Below are 16,012 nucleotides of genomic sequence, written 5' to 3'. Positions count from 1 at the left end.
AATGGTGTCATTTGCTAACCTCCAGCTGTGGCTCATGACAAGAAGAATAATTCATTTTACTGAGCTTTAGGTTAATGCAGAGATCTGGTCTAGCTGTCTGGGGAAAGACTCCTCTAGTTAGCTAATGTTTTCCTCTGCCTTCCCCAGGGAAGGAAGATAAAGTGAACCTTCCCACCTGTTTTTCCCAAGAAGCACCTGTATTTTCCAGCTGTTTACTGTAGTGGCTAATAAGGAAAAAAAATTAAAGAAATAGTGGCAAAAAAGACACAATGGTAACAAGGCTGGAGTCATGATTAATGTTCCAGTAAGAAGTACCCAGAGATGCGGTCAGTTAGAAGGTGTCAAGAAGTCAGGAGACATGATAATGGAGGTGAGGCTGGACTTCAGACACTGCAGCTCTGCCACCACAGTGAACCAGCCAGCACCTCGCCCCAGTGTCTGGAGAATGTCAAAGTGTTCTATCACTAAGAGAAAATGATGACCACACACAGTTTCAGACTCCTGATCACTTCTGCTGGATGGAAATATAATCCAGGAAACAATTTGTGACTGAAAGAGAAATAGTAATAAAGGGATGAAATAACTTCATGAAATTCTAGTGTGAGACATTACAAAATACTGGGAAAAAAGAGAAAATAAAGGTTCAAATTTTTTAAATTCTTCTAATTCCCTTTTGGAATTTCTGACTCCACAAGGCATAGAAGACTTCAACTGTTAAGCTCCAAGAAAAACAAAAAGCATTGTATTTCTAGTTTGAACTTCATCCTTGTCATCTGCTGCACTGGGACCAGAAGCTCAAACTTCTCAAAATAATAAGAAGTTAGAGTAGAGCTGGGGATATAGCTCAGTGGTAGAGCATTTGCCTGGCATGTGTAAGGCCCTAGGTTCAATCCCCAGCACTGCAAAATAGTACGATAATAATAATTTACATCAGGAGCTGGGGTTGTGGCTCAGTGGTAGAGTGCTCGCCTGACTTGCATGAGACACTGGATTCAATTCTCAGCACCTCATAAAAATAAAATAAAGATATTGTGTCCACCTAAGACTAAAAAATAAATATTTAAGAAATAATAATAATTTACACCAAAGGAATCTATTCTGTGCCACTCACAACTCTCTATCTGCTTCAAAGTACAATAGGAAAAGGAGAAACTTGACAGTCCTCATCTAAGCAAAGCTACAGGCCACAACTATCAAAAACCTGAACTCCACTGGCCATCTTCAGAACTCAGAGGTCAGGCTTTGGGGGCATCCCTACCTAACACCTGGTGGCTCAGTCCAAGTGGAGCATCTCTTTAGCATCCTAGAAAGAGGCAGGAGTTGGGTCAAAAGCACACCCAGGTAGCCATGAGGTCAAGAAATACTAGCCTAGCAGCAGATGAGGAGGAAAGACAAAAGGCTCCCACACGGTAGTGCTCTCCCAGACCCTCAAACTCCTACCCACAGCTTACCTTGGTACAAGGTGGTTGAACTTGTAAGAACTGAAGACCTCTTGGATCTTTTCTTCTACTTTGGCCTGGAAAGGATGTAGGACAGGAGAGAGAGAAAGAGAGAGAGAGAAAAAACAAATACAGATGAGACTGTTACTGGAGTCCTCAGCCAAAGCCCTGACCCAGGGGTCTTAATAGACCAGCCCTGGTCACCCAATGCCTAGAGTTTAATTGACAGAGAGATAAAGATATTGGTGAAGCAAGTAAGGAATTTATTCTCAGTTTGGCCAGATTATTCTAGAAAACTCTCTTCCCCATTCAGACAACAGCTCTCTGATTATACAGGGAAAGGGCAAAAGCAGGGAGCCAAGAGGAGTGCCTATGACTGCAACTCTGGCCAGGCTGTGGGGTGCCAGGAGCTGAGAAGCACAATGTACACACACTGCAGTTCTGGTTCTGCAGGTCCAACTTGCACCAGGGCTTGGGGGGCAGTTTCTGCTCCCAGCATGAGATGAAGCTGGGAAGGCAAAAGCAACTGAAAGAGAGCAGGTTAGACTGGGTCTTTCCTGAAATCTCCCAATTGTAAAGACACCTCTATTACAAGACAACTATGAATTTGAGCTGTCCACAAATGGCCGCAAATCCTATCAGCTGGAGTTGTTCACTGGTGGTTTGTTTTTGTTTTTGTCCCCCATTGGGGTTTTAGATGGCACAGTGTTTGTAACTGGATTCAGAGGTTCTTCAGGATTGACAGGCTTAGGACAAACAGAAAGACAGCCAATCCCCTGTGACATGCTGGCACCACATCAATTCCTCCAGTAATCTAATCCATCTTAGCCAAACTAATGGCAGTTTTGGTGTTGGTTTCCTGGCACCATTCACTCAGGAGCAGATGAAGAGAGGCACCTACCTTTTGCTTCTGCAGGACACTAGACTATGCTACCCCAAAATATGCCTCAATGACACAAAGACTGTTTCAAACTGATTATTTTAAGGAATTGCAGATATAGAAGAACCTCTGAATACAGTGTAGAGAATACCAATTTATATGGGAAATAAATGTCCACAAAAGAGGCCACCATTTGTAAAGGTGAGGTTTCTCCTGGGGTGCCAGAAAAGAAAAAAGAATAAAATACAAGAAACTAATCAATGCAGAAGGCAGCCCACTTAAATCTGCATGACAAATCTTCCTCTTGCTTACTTTTCCTAGCTCCCCTACACTCTTCTTTTTTTTGTGTGGAAAAAGCTCTATAAACGTGGAGACCCCTTCTCTGAGTTACTCATTTATCCATGGTTTTCTACCATATATACATGACATATATGTTAATAAACCTGTTTGTTTTCCTTTTGTTAATCCTCCCTCTGTTATAGGGAGTTCCAGCCGAGAACTCAGAAGGGTAGAGGACTGTTTTCTTCCCCTACACTTCAAAAGTATGTTCTTGGTGTGCATGTGTATGAGGTACTGGGGATGGAACCCAGGGCCTTACACTCAGCTACATCCCCAGCCCTCCCTGAGAAATTTAAAAATAAGTGTCATTTATCTCTGAAACATCCAGTTGAGTCAGAGCTTCCAGTCCCTTTGACAAGTGCACAAAAACTATTTGTGATGATGAGGGAAGCCGTGATGTGAATCTTCTAGAATGGCAGCCAATTTAAAACACACTTATGTTTGGTTTTATGATATGCTTTTGGTATTTACACTTGAAGATGAATTTGAGGGATGATCTGGTTATGAATTCATAATCTCAAGAAACAGACTGAAGCCACCCTGAGAACCTGCCTGGGCAGGAATAGAAAGTTGTCCAAGATTATAAAGAATCTTTTTCCATTTCAGACACTCTCAGGGGACTAATATATAGCACCAGACTAAATGGAACACAGACGGTATTTGCAGGAAACTGAATGGGACAGGAAAATATAACAGAAGCATATATCTGTAAGAACCTTATATGAAGATCTGCCTAGGATATATTGTCAAATCCAAGTGAGTTGATGAATTCTGAATGAAACAAAACCAACTGGGAAAAAATCTCACTTCCTTCACCCACACAAACCTATTCAAATCTGTATGACTTAATACTATTCAAGGGCTAATGGGCAAATCTACATTCTCCTTAGCATTCTGACACATCCCTTGGGAAAAACCTTCCAGACCAGAATTCCTTAAAGAGAAGTCCCTCTTCAGCTTCCACTTGGGCAACACGAGCAGCCATGCACTAGACAAGGAAAATGGGGGCTTATTTCTAAACTAATATACCTGACAAAAAAAATGTGGAAATGTGTCCTACTGCAATCTGGAAAATGCTAAAAATACTCCCAATGTAGTGTCATTTCTCTTTAGACTTCTTAATCACACTTCTTCAGAATGAACAACTTGCATTCCAATGCAGTAACTGACTCATGCTGAAAATTCAAGTTATGAATTTTAATAAACACCTGTGTATGAACAGGTCAAGCTGTACATAAAAATGAACAAATATTGTCTCTTAGCACTGATGTATTTTTGACAGCTTTATTGAGATATAATTAATATACCATTCAGTTCATTCATTTAAACTATATGACTCAATGACTTTTAGAAATTTTAGAACTGAGATGATGCTCAAAGAGTTTTGGATTTTGGAGCATTTCATATTTGGGATTTTCAGATTAGGGATGCTCAACCTGGAAAATCTATGCAAATATTTCAAAACTGAAAAACTCTAAACTCTGAAATACTTCTAGTCCTAAGCATTTCAGGTAGTGGATATTCAACTGTATTCTTTTGCAAGTAATATTCTGTTTCATGGATATAGCAGCACATTTCACTTATGTAAAAAGTAATTGTGAAAAGCAGGAAAGGAACTTTATAATCAATAGGTCATATTGGGAAGAGGAGTCAAATCAAACATCTCAGCTTTGTCATTGAGGGTTCTGACATGAACTTCAGGATTTCACACAGGAAGTAACTGGGGCAGGAGCAAGAGATATGCATAATTAAGTAGTCTTGGTCAAGCTAGGGTCTGGTTACTATCTTAGTTCCAGTCCTGGGAAGTGGTTCCAGAGAAGTCTTATTGCTTGAGGGGGCAATCCTGTTCCCATTCTGAGATGATTGTTCCCACTTGGGGGACAGCCTCAGTTCCTGTCATGGGGTAATTGCTCTCACTTGGGGGTATGAGCTCATCATACAGTGATCTGCCTGAGAGGTTCTGCTGTTCCTGGAATCTAAGATAACTGCAAGTTTAGATCAATGACTAGAGACTTCAGAGCACTGAACCAGGGGGTCTGGAACAGGATATTTATTGTAAAAGCTGGAGTTGTCTCAACAAGTCTTGAAAATACCTTAACTACTCTCATCTTGGTATCCTCATCTTGAAGGAGAATAAGGTAGATAAGGTAAATTTAGGGCAAATAAACCTTGTATTACCATTTTTGTTTTGTTTTGTTGTTTTTTTGACAGATAACTCCATAAGTGATTAACTTATCTACACACAGAGGAGAGCAGGAATCTGGCCCAAAGCTTAAGGTAATAAAGGAGAAAGATACAATATAAAGGCAGATGTATAGTGAGGGAGCATGGGAAGAATGGAGGAAATTTGGATTGGGCAAAAGGGAGGAAGGGGAGAGGAGAGAGCATGGGGGGTAGGAAAGATGGTGGTATGAGATGGTCATCATTACCCTAGGTACATGTACTACTGCATAAATGGCGCAAATCTACATCATATACAACTAAAGAAATGAAAAGTCGTGCTCCATTTGTGTACAATGAATTGAAAGGCATTCTGTTATTATAGAACTAATTAGAACAAATAAAAAAATAAGATAAATAAAGGCAGAGATGTCAATTTTTCCTACATTTAACTATTCATTGGGCCCAACTGAAGAGTCAAGAGTCAGTGCTTATTAGCAAAAGCAGCCCTAATTTCCTGTTACATTTCCATATTTTAGCTAATATGAAATATGCATTATGAACTGTTGTGGCTCAGAACATGACATCCCAAAGTACGGCAATTTGGCAAGCAGAGTACTTTAAACTTTAGAACATTAGAAAGGCCTCAGAAGCAAGTTCTGCCCCACCTTCTATTGCCTTCCTATTTTGTCCTCCCTCCTTCCCCTGAAACAAGTCACAGAAACCAGAATTCCAAAGATTGTCATAAAAATTAAAATTCCTTTCCCCCAAAGCAAGCCATAAGAAAGTCATACTCTTTCCCTTTTCTTATCCCTTGAAGACCCTCATTTTGGAGAGATCCTAGCCCATACCTAGGAGGAAGGAATATTACAGACAGGACAAGAAGAATGTGGATGGGCTTTTCAGTCTGTTACCATCAGATTATATCCAATCACATTTCTATATGGCTGCCCATTTTTTAACAATCCTAAGCATTCAGATACAATTTTCCTGGGTCTTTGGGTCTTCATTTCTGAAGGCTCCTATGTCACACAAAACTTAGATTAAACAAATTTGTCCTGCCTTTCTCTTGTTAACCTGTCTTCTGGGCCAGGAATGTCAGCTGTGGGCCTTCTGATGAGAAAGTAAAGGAATTTTATGGTTGCTACCCCTACAGAACTTTCTGGTAGAAGTTTTTGGGGGACATATTTTTCATTTTTATTGGGCATATATCTAGGAGCAGAATTGCTGGATCTTGTGGTAATTCTACATTTAACTCCTGAGGAACTGCCAGGGTGATTTCCAAAGCACCTATACCTTTTTATATTCCCACCAGCAGTATATAAAGCTTCCAGTTTCTTTGCAGCCTAACCCATAGTTGTTATTATCTGTGTTTTGATTTTGGTTTTGACTTGCAATGCCCTGATGGCTAATTATGTTAAGGATCTTTACATGGGCTTATTGAACATTTGTATATATATGCTTTAGAGAAATGACTATTTAGATACTTTGCCCATTTTTAAAAATGGGTGCCTTGTTACTGAATTATAATAGTTCTTTATATATTCTAGATACAGATCTCCTATTAGATATATAATTAGAAAAAATTTTATGCCCGTTTTTTGGATTGTTTTTAGGAACTAATATATATGATATACAATATTATGTTATACATGTGATATATATAAAATGTTGTTGCAATGCCCCTGGGGCCTCACATATGCTACGCTAGCATCTATCACTAAGCCACATCCCAAGACCTTGAAACTGGTATATTTTTTAATAGAAAAAGATCACCTCAGAGCACATAGTATGTTTTGAGAACACAACCTTAAAAATAATATTTAGCAGAGCTGGGGGTAGCTTAGTGGCAGAGCATATGCTTAGCAGGCATGAGGCCTTAGGTTTTTAAAAAGGTACTTATCAGAGGATAAGAAAAATCAAAGCAATTCCCAAAATATGGAAATCCTTTTTGCCTCTCCTCCCCCTCATATAGCCTGCAGGTATTATATAAAATCTGAGTAAATTTGTTAGTAGTAAGATCAGGCATTTTTTGAATGTTCTAATTCTCATAGCAGAAGGAAAAGGGAAAAGGTAATTGTGTATAAAAAGAAAGAGAGTTAATGGGAAAGACCTGAGACTTCTATATTTAGAAAGTCCTGCTTGAAGGATGGACCCCAGACTGATGTCCAGGAACCTACATTTTGAGAGGGTTCCTGCCATTCCTAGAACTGATAAGAAGGGGTTACAGTGCCTAAACCTATAAACATCACATTTATGCTAAAGAGAACTTTCCTTCTGGGAGTCTGAATGATGACTAGGCAAAGGGTGCCTATGTGACCAGCCCCCAATAAAAAGTGTAGATACTAAATCTCTAATTAGTTTCCCAAGTAGACAACATTTTGCAAGTGTTATCGCAATCAATGCTACAGGACTGAGAATACAGCTCGGAGGCAGAGCGCATGCCTGGTATGTATAAATAAGACCCTGGGTTCAATCCCCAGTACTACAAAACAAATAAACAAACCTAGAAAATTTACACTGTCAGTTCTGGAGGAATTAAGAGCATCCTGTGTGACTTCCAAAAGGTGCCAGAATATGTTATCCCAAAATATTCCTCTTTGGCATCCAGATTATTTTGAGCTAATGGCCATTGAGAACCAGCAGATGTAGGCTGACAAACAGGGCACGCGTTTCCTTTTGTAAAATTTTTACACTTATTTTATAGAAAATATCTCCTTTTTTCTTAGCAGGAACAGGTAGACTCTTAACTCATCATTGGAGAAGCACTAACACAAATCTGTTTGGCAAACCTTACAAAATAACTCATTTCCATATTTTTTTCTGGCTCTTTTTATAACTTTTTTCTCCCACAGAGAAGCCCAAACCACTTTTCCTTTGTTTATTGAAAGTATTTTGTATTTAGAGGTAGGTTCTCACTGAGTTACTTAGGGCCTTGCTAAGTTGCTGAATCTGGCTTTGAATTTGCAATCCTCCTGTCTCAGCCCCCCAAGCCACTCGGGTTACAGACAGGTGTGCACAACTGTGTCTAGAATGTACCCCTTGATGTTCTGCCTTACCTAAGGCCCAAAACAATAGAGCCAAATGACCAAAATTGGCTCTGAACTGTGAGCCAAAATTCACCTTTCCTTCTTTAAGTTGTTTCCTTTGGGTATTTTGTCACAGAAATAAAAGGCTGACTAATACACCTAAGTTCTACCCACCCCTTTGGTTACTGTGTGTATCTGTGTAACGTACATGTTAATAAACTTCTGATTGTTTTTATCTCATTAATTTTTCACTACTTTAATTTATAGAGCCCTAGCCAGATGGCCCAAGACGGTAGAGGATAAGGACTTTTTCCTGCCCCTCCACTCCACCAGGAGAGGACCCTTGGAAGTTTGTGCCTGTTTCCTTTAGACTTCACCTTTAGACTTCCCTTCGTTGATTTTACTTTGTATCCTGTTGCTATAATACATCATAATGATAAGTAAAACTATATATCTCTAAGTTCTTGCAGTAAATCAGTGAACCTAGAAATGACACTGGGGACCTCCAACACACTAGCAGAATGAGAAATTTAGCCTTTGAGACAGAATTAAGGGAAGAATTCATAACTGAATAACATCTATACACAAGATATATAATTCAATTCCTTTTAAATTTTTATTAAAATCCTCACTTTAAAATAGGGACTGGGCTTGGTGGTGAACACCTGTAATCCCAGCAGCTCAGGAGGCTGAGACAGGTACATCATGAGGTCAAAGCCAGCCTCAGCAAAAGCGAGGCACTAAGCAACTCAGTGAGACCCTGTCTTTACATAAAAATACAAAATAGGGCTGGGGATGTGGATCATGTCAACTACCCCTGAATTCAATCCCTAGTAACACCTTCCCCAAAATACAGTGGAACTTGGCTGGAAATGTACATCAGTGGTAGACAGCTTATCTGGAATGCATGAGGCCTTCAGTTCAACCTCAGCACCACAAAAGGAAAAAAAAAAAAGGAAGAAAAGAAGAAAGGAGAAAATATCAGGAAACTGAGGGTACCTATTTTTAAAAAAGTTACCTAAGTCATGAAGAACTGTGAACATGTCACAACTCTCAAATCTTACTTCAGAAAAAAAAGAGTAATAATCGATCAACTTCAATACAGGGATGCTAAAATAATGCCCACTTTCCTGGGCCTCTCCGTTTATCTTGAAGCTTCATACTCCCTTTCCATCCCATAGGAACTGAGAGAATAGTCAGTTTAATCTCTTCCTTCTGCATAAAAATGCCCATAGGCAAGGCAGTTACCAACCCTCTACAATGCAAAGGTTGTTTAACAGCCCCATAGCAACACATAATTTTCTTTTGCATAAACAGCAAAAGGCCTACAGGCTCATTTCCCTTGGGCACATAGCACACAGTTCATAACCATGTTAATGAAAGTGATATGGTTCTCCTGAGAGAAGCCTAATGCATCCGATATGCTTTAGAAACTCTGCTACATGAAAACATTCCAAGAAGGGCCAACAGGATCAGTCACTGAAGACTTAGTCACAGAGATTAAAAAATAGCCTGAAATAAAGGAACTTTGATTGGATCTGGTTCAAAACAATATAATCTACTTAAAAATCTTGGGACAATTAGGAAAATTTCTAAATGAACTGAATATTAGGTGATATTATTAAATTATTTTTATTTTCTGAGATGTAATGTTAATATCCATATATAGAAGAATGATGTGTTTAGAGAATGCTTTCACTTTCAAATATTCAGGGGAAAAATATATATATACACACACACACATTTATATATGTATACATGTATGTATACACACATATAAACACCTGTATCAAAGGAAAAATTGTGTCTTGGCTAGGACATCCACGGGTTACCAACACCTTTGTCCTTGACAAGACTATTTCACAACTCTATAGATGGAGAAGTTAACTTGTAGAAAACTTAGTAATGCAAATAGCTTCCATGTATAGACACACAAATTTCAGCAGGTGAATCATTGCCTTATAGATACTGCCTAGTTTTGCTCCATTTGCATTTTATCATTCCTTATCTGATTCTAAGTGGATGGTATTTTATAACAGTGTTATAACTGTTAATGACTGTTTTTGGTAAAAAGCACTGACTTTTTTTTTTTTTTTTTTTGAGCCTGTAGATGTTCAAAAGGTAACTTAAAGCAGGACAAAAAGTTTGGCATCTCTACCTTCATTTTGTATCCCTTTTATCATGTTAAACTTTGGGTTAGATTCTTGCTCAACTCTCAAGTAGTCATGTTCATCATTCAAGTGACCATCCCTCTTCAAGACTGAAGACACCAAGATAAGTAAGGTTATCAGCTGCCAGCTTTTACCACAGCCTGGTCTAAACCCACCAGAGCGGTACCTAATTTAATTTAATTGCCCTAAACCTTCTAGAAACAGAAGAGCATTTCAGGCAGATCACCCCATGGCGAGACTATCCTCCACAATGAGAGTTAATTACAGGAACTGAGGCTGCCCCCCTAAGCAGGAGCCATCATCTCAGGATGGGAACAGGATTGCCCCCTCAAGCAATAAGACTTCTTAGGGCCACCTTCCAAGACCAGAACTGAGATAATTATCAACCAGATCACAGTTTGACCAAGACTACCTACTTATGCATACCTCTTGCCTTGTCCCAATTCTTCCTCTGTTTAACCCTGAAGCTATGTTAGTACCCACCAAGACAGGGCAGCTGGTCCCCTTGTCTTTTCAGTATAGCTACACAGACTAAAGTTCCTTTCCCACCTTTCACCATTACTTTTTATTTTATTTCTTTGGGATGAGTGGCCATATCTGATTCATTGGAATTCCCAGAGCCAGCACCTTCATTTGAAAACTCTAGTACTACTCTTGAGTTCTCTAAATAGTTATAATACCTTACTGATTCCCTTATTAATTAATGAGTTAAATAAAAATCTTTAACATAGTTCATTTTACATCTGTATGAGTCATAATTTTATCCTCTTTAAAATGCAATTTTTTAGTTTGTATGGGGGGTTAGGTGGAGAATAAACAGGTGATGTCAATTCTTTTGTAAATCTGAAATATAAAAAAAATTGGAGGAAGTTACTAAGAATTAAAACAAGGACTGGGATTGTGGCTCAGCGGTAGAGCGCTCGTCTAGCACAGGCGGGACCCGGATTTGATCCTCAGCACCACATAAAAATAAAGGCAATGTGTTGTGTCCATCTACACCTAAAAATAAATATTAACAAAAAATAATTAAAACAAAACACTTAGTACCCAGATGCCACCATGACTGCCTTATCTAGGTATAAGAAAGATTTTTGAGAAGTATAACAAATCTGAATACACACATACACAATGCATTTATATGTATCATGAACAAATAAATGCTTAATTCTACTCTAAAGTGTTTCTGGTAATTAAAGAATAAATACAATGAAACTAGGTGCAGTGGGGCATGCTCATAATCCCAGTCACTCAGGAGACTGAGTAAGAAAGATCACAAGTTCAAGGCCAGCCTCAGTAATTTAGTGAGACCCTATCTCAAAATAAGAAAAAGAGGATGGGGATGTAGCTCAGTGGTAGAGCATCCCTGGATTCAATCTCAAGTACAAAAAAAATCAAATGAATTACCACTCTATATCCATTGGTAGAATAACAGACAACAACATTGAATGCTGGTCAGGATATACAATCCAAGCTCTCATACACTGCTGGTGAAGTGTAAAATGTACAACCATGATGGTAAAGGATAGTGGTTTCTTATGAAAGTAAAAATACGCCTACCCTGTGATCCAGCAATTCTGCCTCTAGGTTTTTACCCAAGAAAAATGAAAACACATGAAGACTTCTATAAATGTCTTCATAACAGCTTTATTCATAACAGCCACATTTTAGAAACAGCTCTTGTCTAGTAATAGAATAGTTTTTGTTTGCTTGCTTGTTTGCAGCACTGGAGTCTGAACCCAGAGGTGCTCTACCACGGAGCTACATCCCCAACCCTCTTCCTAAAATTTTTAAATTTTGAGACAGTCTCACTAAATTGCCCAAGCTATCCTCAAATTGCAGTCGTCTTGCCTCAGCCTTCCAAATTGCTAGGACTGCAGGCATGCGCCACCATGCCCAACAAGGATAGATTTGGGGGGGGTGGGGGAGGGTACTGGGGATTGAACCCAGAGGCGCTTTACCACTGAGCCACATCCTCTGCTTTATTTTGAGACAGCATCTCACTAAGTTGCTTAGGGCCTAACTAAGTTGCTGAGGCTGATATTGAACTTGTGATTCTCATATCTATGCCTCCCAAGTTGCTGTGATTAGAGGCATGTGCCACCATTCCTGGCAAAGATAGATTTTAAAACAAACAAAAAACCCTGTAATACATTTATAAAAATACCATTCAGGGCTGGGGTTGTGGCTCAGTGGAAGAGCACTTGCCTAGCATGTATGAGGCACTGGGTTCAATTCTCAGTACCACACACAAATATATGAATAAAATAAAAGTCCACTGATGATTAAAAAAATAAAAAATAAATAAAAATACCATTCAGCCTTTTAAAAGGGACAATTACTGATGCACAGAACAATGTGAATGAACCTTATAAACATGCTGTATGAAAGATGCCTTACACAAAAGAACACATATTGTATGACCTCATTTACTTAAACTTCTAGAAAAGGCAAAACAAACCTATTAAAAAAAATCAGACACTAGTTGCCCAGAAGAGGATAGGAGTCGGCCAATTGAGAAGAAGCATGAAGAAATGTTCTGGAGTGATAGTGATATTCCCTATCTTCACAAAGGTTTACATGTATACTTAGGATATTCAGATCTTATTGTTTCTGAACTTTATCTTGAAAGAAAAAGAACTGTAGACAAATATAAAATTTTAATTAAGGACATGCATCTTGAAATATTTAGGAAACAATACATTGATATCTACAATTCATTAAGAAAATATGGACCCTAGTAGATTGGGAGGCTGAAGCAGGAAGATCTCAAGTTCAAAGCCAGCCTCAGCAAAAGCCTGGAACTAAGCAACTCAGTGAGACCCTGTCTGTAAATAAAATATAAAATAGGGCTGGGGATGTAGCTCAGTGGTCAAGTGCCCCTGAGTTCAATTCCCAGTACCAAAAAAAAAAAAAGAAAGAAAAAAGAAAGGATGGCTAGAGGTTGGAGGTGCAGCTCAGTGCAGGACATGTATTTCCTGTGCTTTAGGACCTCAGCACCAAAGAAAAATATAGGAGAGGGAAATGAACAAATGAATCAATGTGGATTTTTTTAAAATACAGCAGAATGTTAACAAAAGAATCTAGATGATGAGTAAACTGCTTATTCATTATAAAATTCTTCCAACTGCTATATTGGAAATTTCACAATAAACTACTAGAAAAAGTGCAAAGAAATATTTCCAACACTTTCTCATCTTTCCTTTATGTTCTAGGTGTCTGGAATATATCTCTAACAAAAGAGAAAAAGATTCCTGCCTCTGAGGAGCTTGCTTTGTGCTCACCCACACTAGTTAAACAAAAGCATATTGAAGAGCAGAGAGAGAGAGAGGACCTCCCCACCGGAGCAGTGCTAGAAAACTAGTAACCCAGAGGCTGGGGAAAAGCTCAGTGGTAGAGCACTTGCCTAGCAGGAGCAAGGCTCAGTTTCCATCCCTAGCACCACAAAACAAATAACAAAAAAAATAACATAGCCCAGGAGCAGATTCACTGAGAACTAGCTATACTTATTAGAAATGTAAGTTCTCAGGCATTCTCAGGTAGGCGCAGACTAAAATATCAGAACCTATAGGTATGGGGTCCATTCAACTATTTTTCGTTTTTTTGTTTGGGGTGCCAAGAACTAAACCAAGTAGTGCTTTACCACTAAGTTATACCTCAGTCTTTTTTTACTTTTTATTTTGAGACAAGGTCTCACTAAGTTGTTTAGGGCCTTGCTAAGTTTCTGAGGCTGGCTTCAAATTTGTGATCTTACTGTTACTGAGATTACAGGCGTGAGCCACAGGGGCTCAGCCACTCAACTGTTTTTAAGGAGCCTTCCAGAGAATTCTGATAATGCTAATGTTTGATAGATCAAAGGTTTTTAGCAGTAGTAAAAGTCACTAAATTTTAGTTTAGAAGTTGATGCATGGGATTTTACTTCAAATGGTACCTTTTTCATTCATAATTACTTCTTCTTATTTTTTTTAACTACTCACCAAACATTTCTTCTCAACTAGCAAAGAATAAACAAAGATAAATAACTTTTTTTTTCCTTTTTTCTTAAAGGTCCCCCCACCCCCACCCCTGGTGGTTCTGAAGATCAAACCAAAGGTTTCCTGCATACCAAGCAAGCACTGCTTCCACTCAACGAATAGTTTTAATGTTTAAGAAATAAAACATTTATTTGAACAAATAACCTAATGTTTGGGAGATGCAGGGGATCAGAATATGGCATCCCAAAATAAGACTGTAGGAGAACAGAATACATCAGTCCAAAATAATCCTCTTTAGTATAGGATTATTTTGAGCTGATTATTTTAAGAAAGAGCAGACACAAGCTCTGAAAACAGAACAGAAGTTACCCTTTTTGTAAGAGAAATTTACATCTTTAAAAGAGATCTCTATTTCTCCGCCCCATCCCATAAGAAAAGAAGAACTCTGGACTCATCAATGGGAATATTGCACAGTCATGTATAAAATTTTTTGTATTTCAATAGAAAACCATGCATTGTCTTTGAATTCTGAGTTGTGTGTAGGTTACTGATAGATATGCACACTGTCTTGTCCTACCATTTTCACTTGTTTTTCCTCTCCTCAATGGAAAAGCCTGTTTTGCTCCTATTTGAAACTCAATTTCTTTACTCTATACGAATTTGCTTTCTGACTGTTTGAATTGGCCATAGTATCTGCCTGGTTCCTTCATATATGAGTAAAATAAAAATTTTAACACATGTTCATTCTTATCTGTATGAGTCATAATTTCACCTTTTCTGAAAATTATCTTTAACAGTAGATATGCATTCTATTGAGATTTTAAAAAAATGTTAAATGAAAAAAAAACAAGATGAGAGAGTATGATAATTTACATAAACTTTTTTTAAAAAATAATACACAAATACACTTGTTTATGCATTCCCCAAAGGATGGAAAGTGAAGAAGTAGAAGAATTAACACATCCAACTCATGATAGAACTAGATGCTGTGGGCAGGGAGGCAAACTGAACTGTGGATATGGTTAAAGGAAACTCTGGCTGTTTTGTTTCCTTTAAACAAACACCCAGAAGGAGGAAAAAAAGAAAAGTTAACAACAGTTAATTTTAGGTTACACAAAAATGGCTGTTAATTACATTATTATTTATTTTTGTTCATTAAAAATTTCTTAGAAGTGGGCTGGGGTTGTGGCTCAGAGGCAGAGCGCTTGCCTGGCATGTGTGAGGTACTGGATTCATCCTCAGCACCACATAAAATAAAATAAAGTTACTGTGTCCACCTATAACCAAAAAAATATATATATATATATATTTTTAATTCTTCGAGGAGGGGCTGGGGATATAGCTCAGTTGGTAGAGCACTTGCTTTGCATATATAAGGCCCTGGGTTCAATCCCCAGCACCAAAAAAAAAAAAAAAAAAAAAATCTTAGAGGAACAAAAGTACTTAGTTCTGTGATGCTTCCTGATTCACACCACACAGACAAGCAGGTCCCCACAACACAAAAAAGCTGTGCCCTGGGGCTGGGATTGTGGCTCAGCCTTAGAGCATAGCCTAGCTAGCTAGCACCTGCACACTCAGCACCACATAAAAATAAAGGCATTGTGTTGTGTCCATCTACATAAAAATAAATAAATAAATAAACATTTTTTTTTTTTAATGGTTGTTGTTTTTTTTTTTTTTAGTTTTTTTTTTTTTTTATTGATTGTTCAAAACATTACAGAGCTCAAGACATATCATCTTTCATACATTCGACTCAATTGAGATTTGAACTCCCCAAATACATAATACAGACTCACTTCTGTTACATACTCACGTTTTTACATAATGGCATATTAGTGACTGTTGTATTCTGCTACCTTTCCTATCCCCTACTATCCCCCCTCCCCTCCCCAACATTTTTTTTTTAAAGAAAAAAAAAAGCTGTGCCCCCAAAGTGCAGCCTCCATAAGTCCACTGTTTAGATGTCATTTGTTTTTCCATCAAAACAATGTAATACCTGATAGGTTCTCAGTTCAACCTATAC

The 16,012-nt window shown here is 38.2% G+C and overlaps 2 protein-coding genes and 1 long non-coding RNA gene across 3 annotated transcripts in view; 1 reads left to right on the top strand and 2 right to left on the bottom strand.

The window, feature by feature from the left end:
- Churc1 (churchill domain containing 1) overlaps positions 1 to 16,012 on the bottom strand; it is a 630,431-nt gene that overhangs the window by 537,040 nt on the left and 77,379 nt on the right. The gene's annotated exons all lie outside the window — the stretch shown is intronic.
- The window catches only part of Fntb (farnesyltransferase, CAAX box, subunit beta), a 75,445-nt gene that overhangs the window by 51,186 nt on the left and 8,247 nt on the right, over positions 1 to 16,012 (bottom strand). Inside the window, exon 2 of the mRNA XM_005322798.5 lies at positions 1,452 to 1,516. Within this exon, the coding sequence (XP_005322855.1) occupies positions 1,452 to 1,516 (65 nt within the window). The remainder of the gene's footprint in view (positions 1 to 1,451; positions 1,517 to 16,012) is intronic.
- On the top strand, positions 4,868 to 8,698 carry LOC144377818 (uncharacterized). Its single transcript, XR_013438986.1, has 2 exons — positions 4,868 to 4,935; positions 8,115 to 8,698. It is a non-coding gene; the product is annotated as an uncharacterized LOC144377818 (long non-coding RNA).

The sequence above is a fragment of the Ictidomys tridecemlineatus genome, chromosome 5, assembly GCF_052094955.1.
Source record: "Ictidomys tridecemlineatus isolate mIctTri1 chromosome 5, mIctTri1.hap1, whole genome shotgun sequence".
In the NCBI taxonomy this organism is placed as follows: Eukaryota; Metazoa; Chordata; class Mammalia; order Rodentia; family Sciuridae; genus Ictidomys; species Ictidomys tridecemlineatus.
This window is presented reverse-complemented; position numbering and strand designations above follow the sequence as displayed.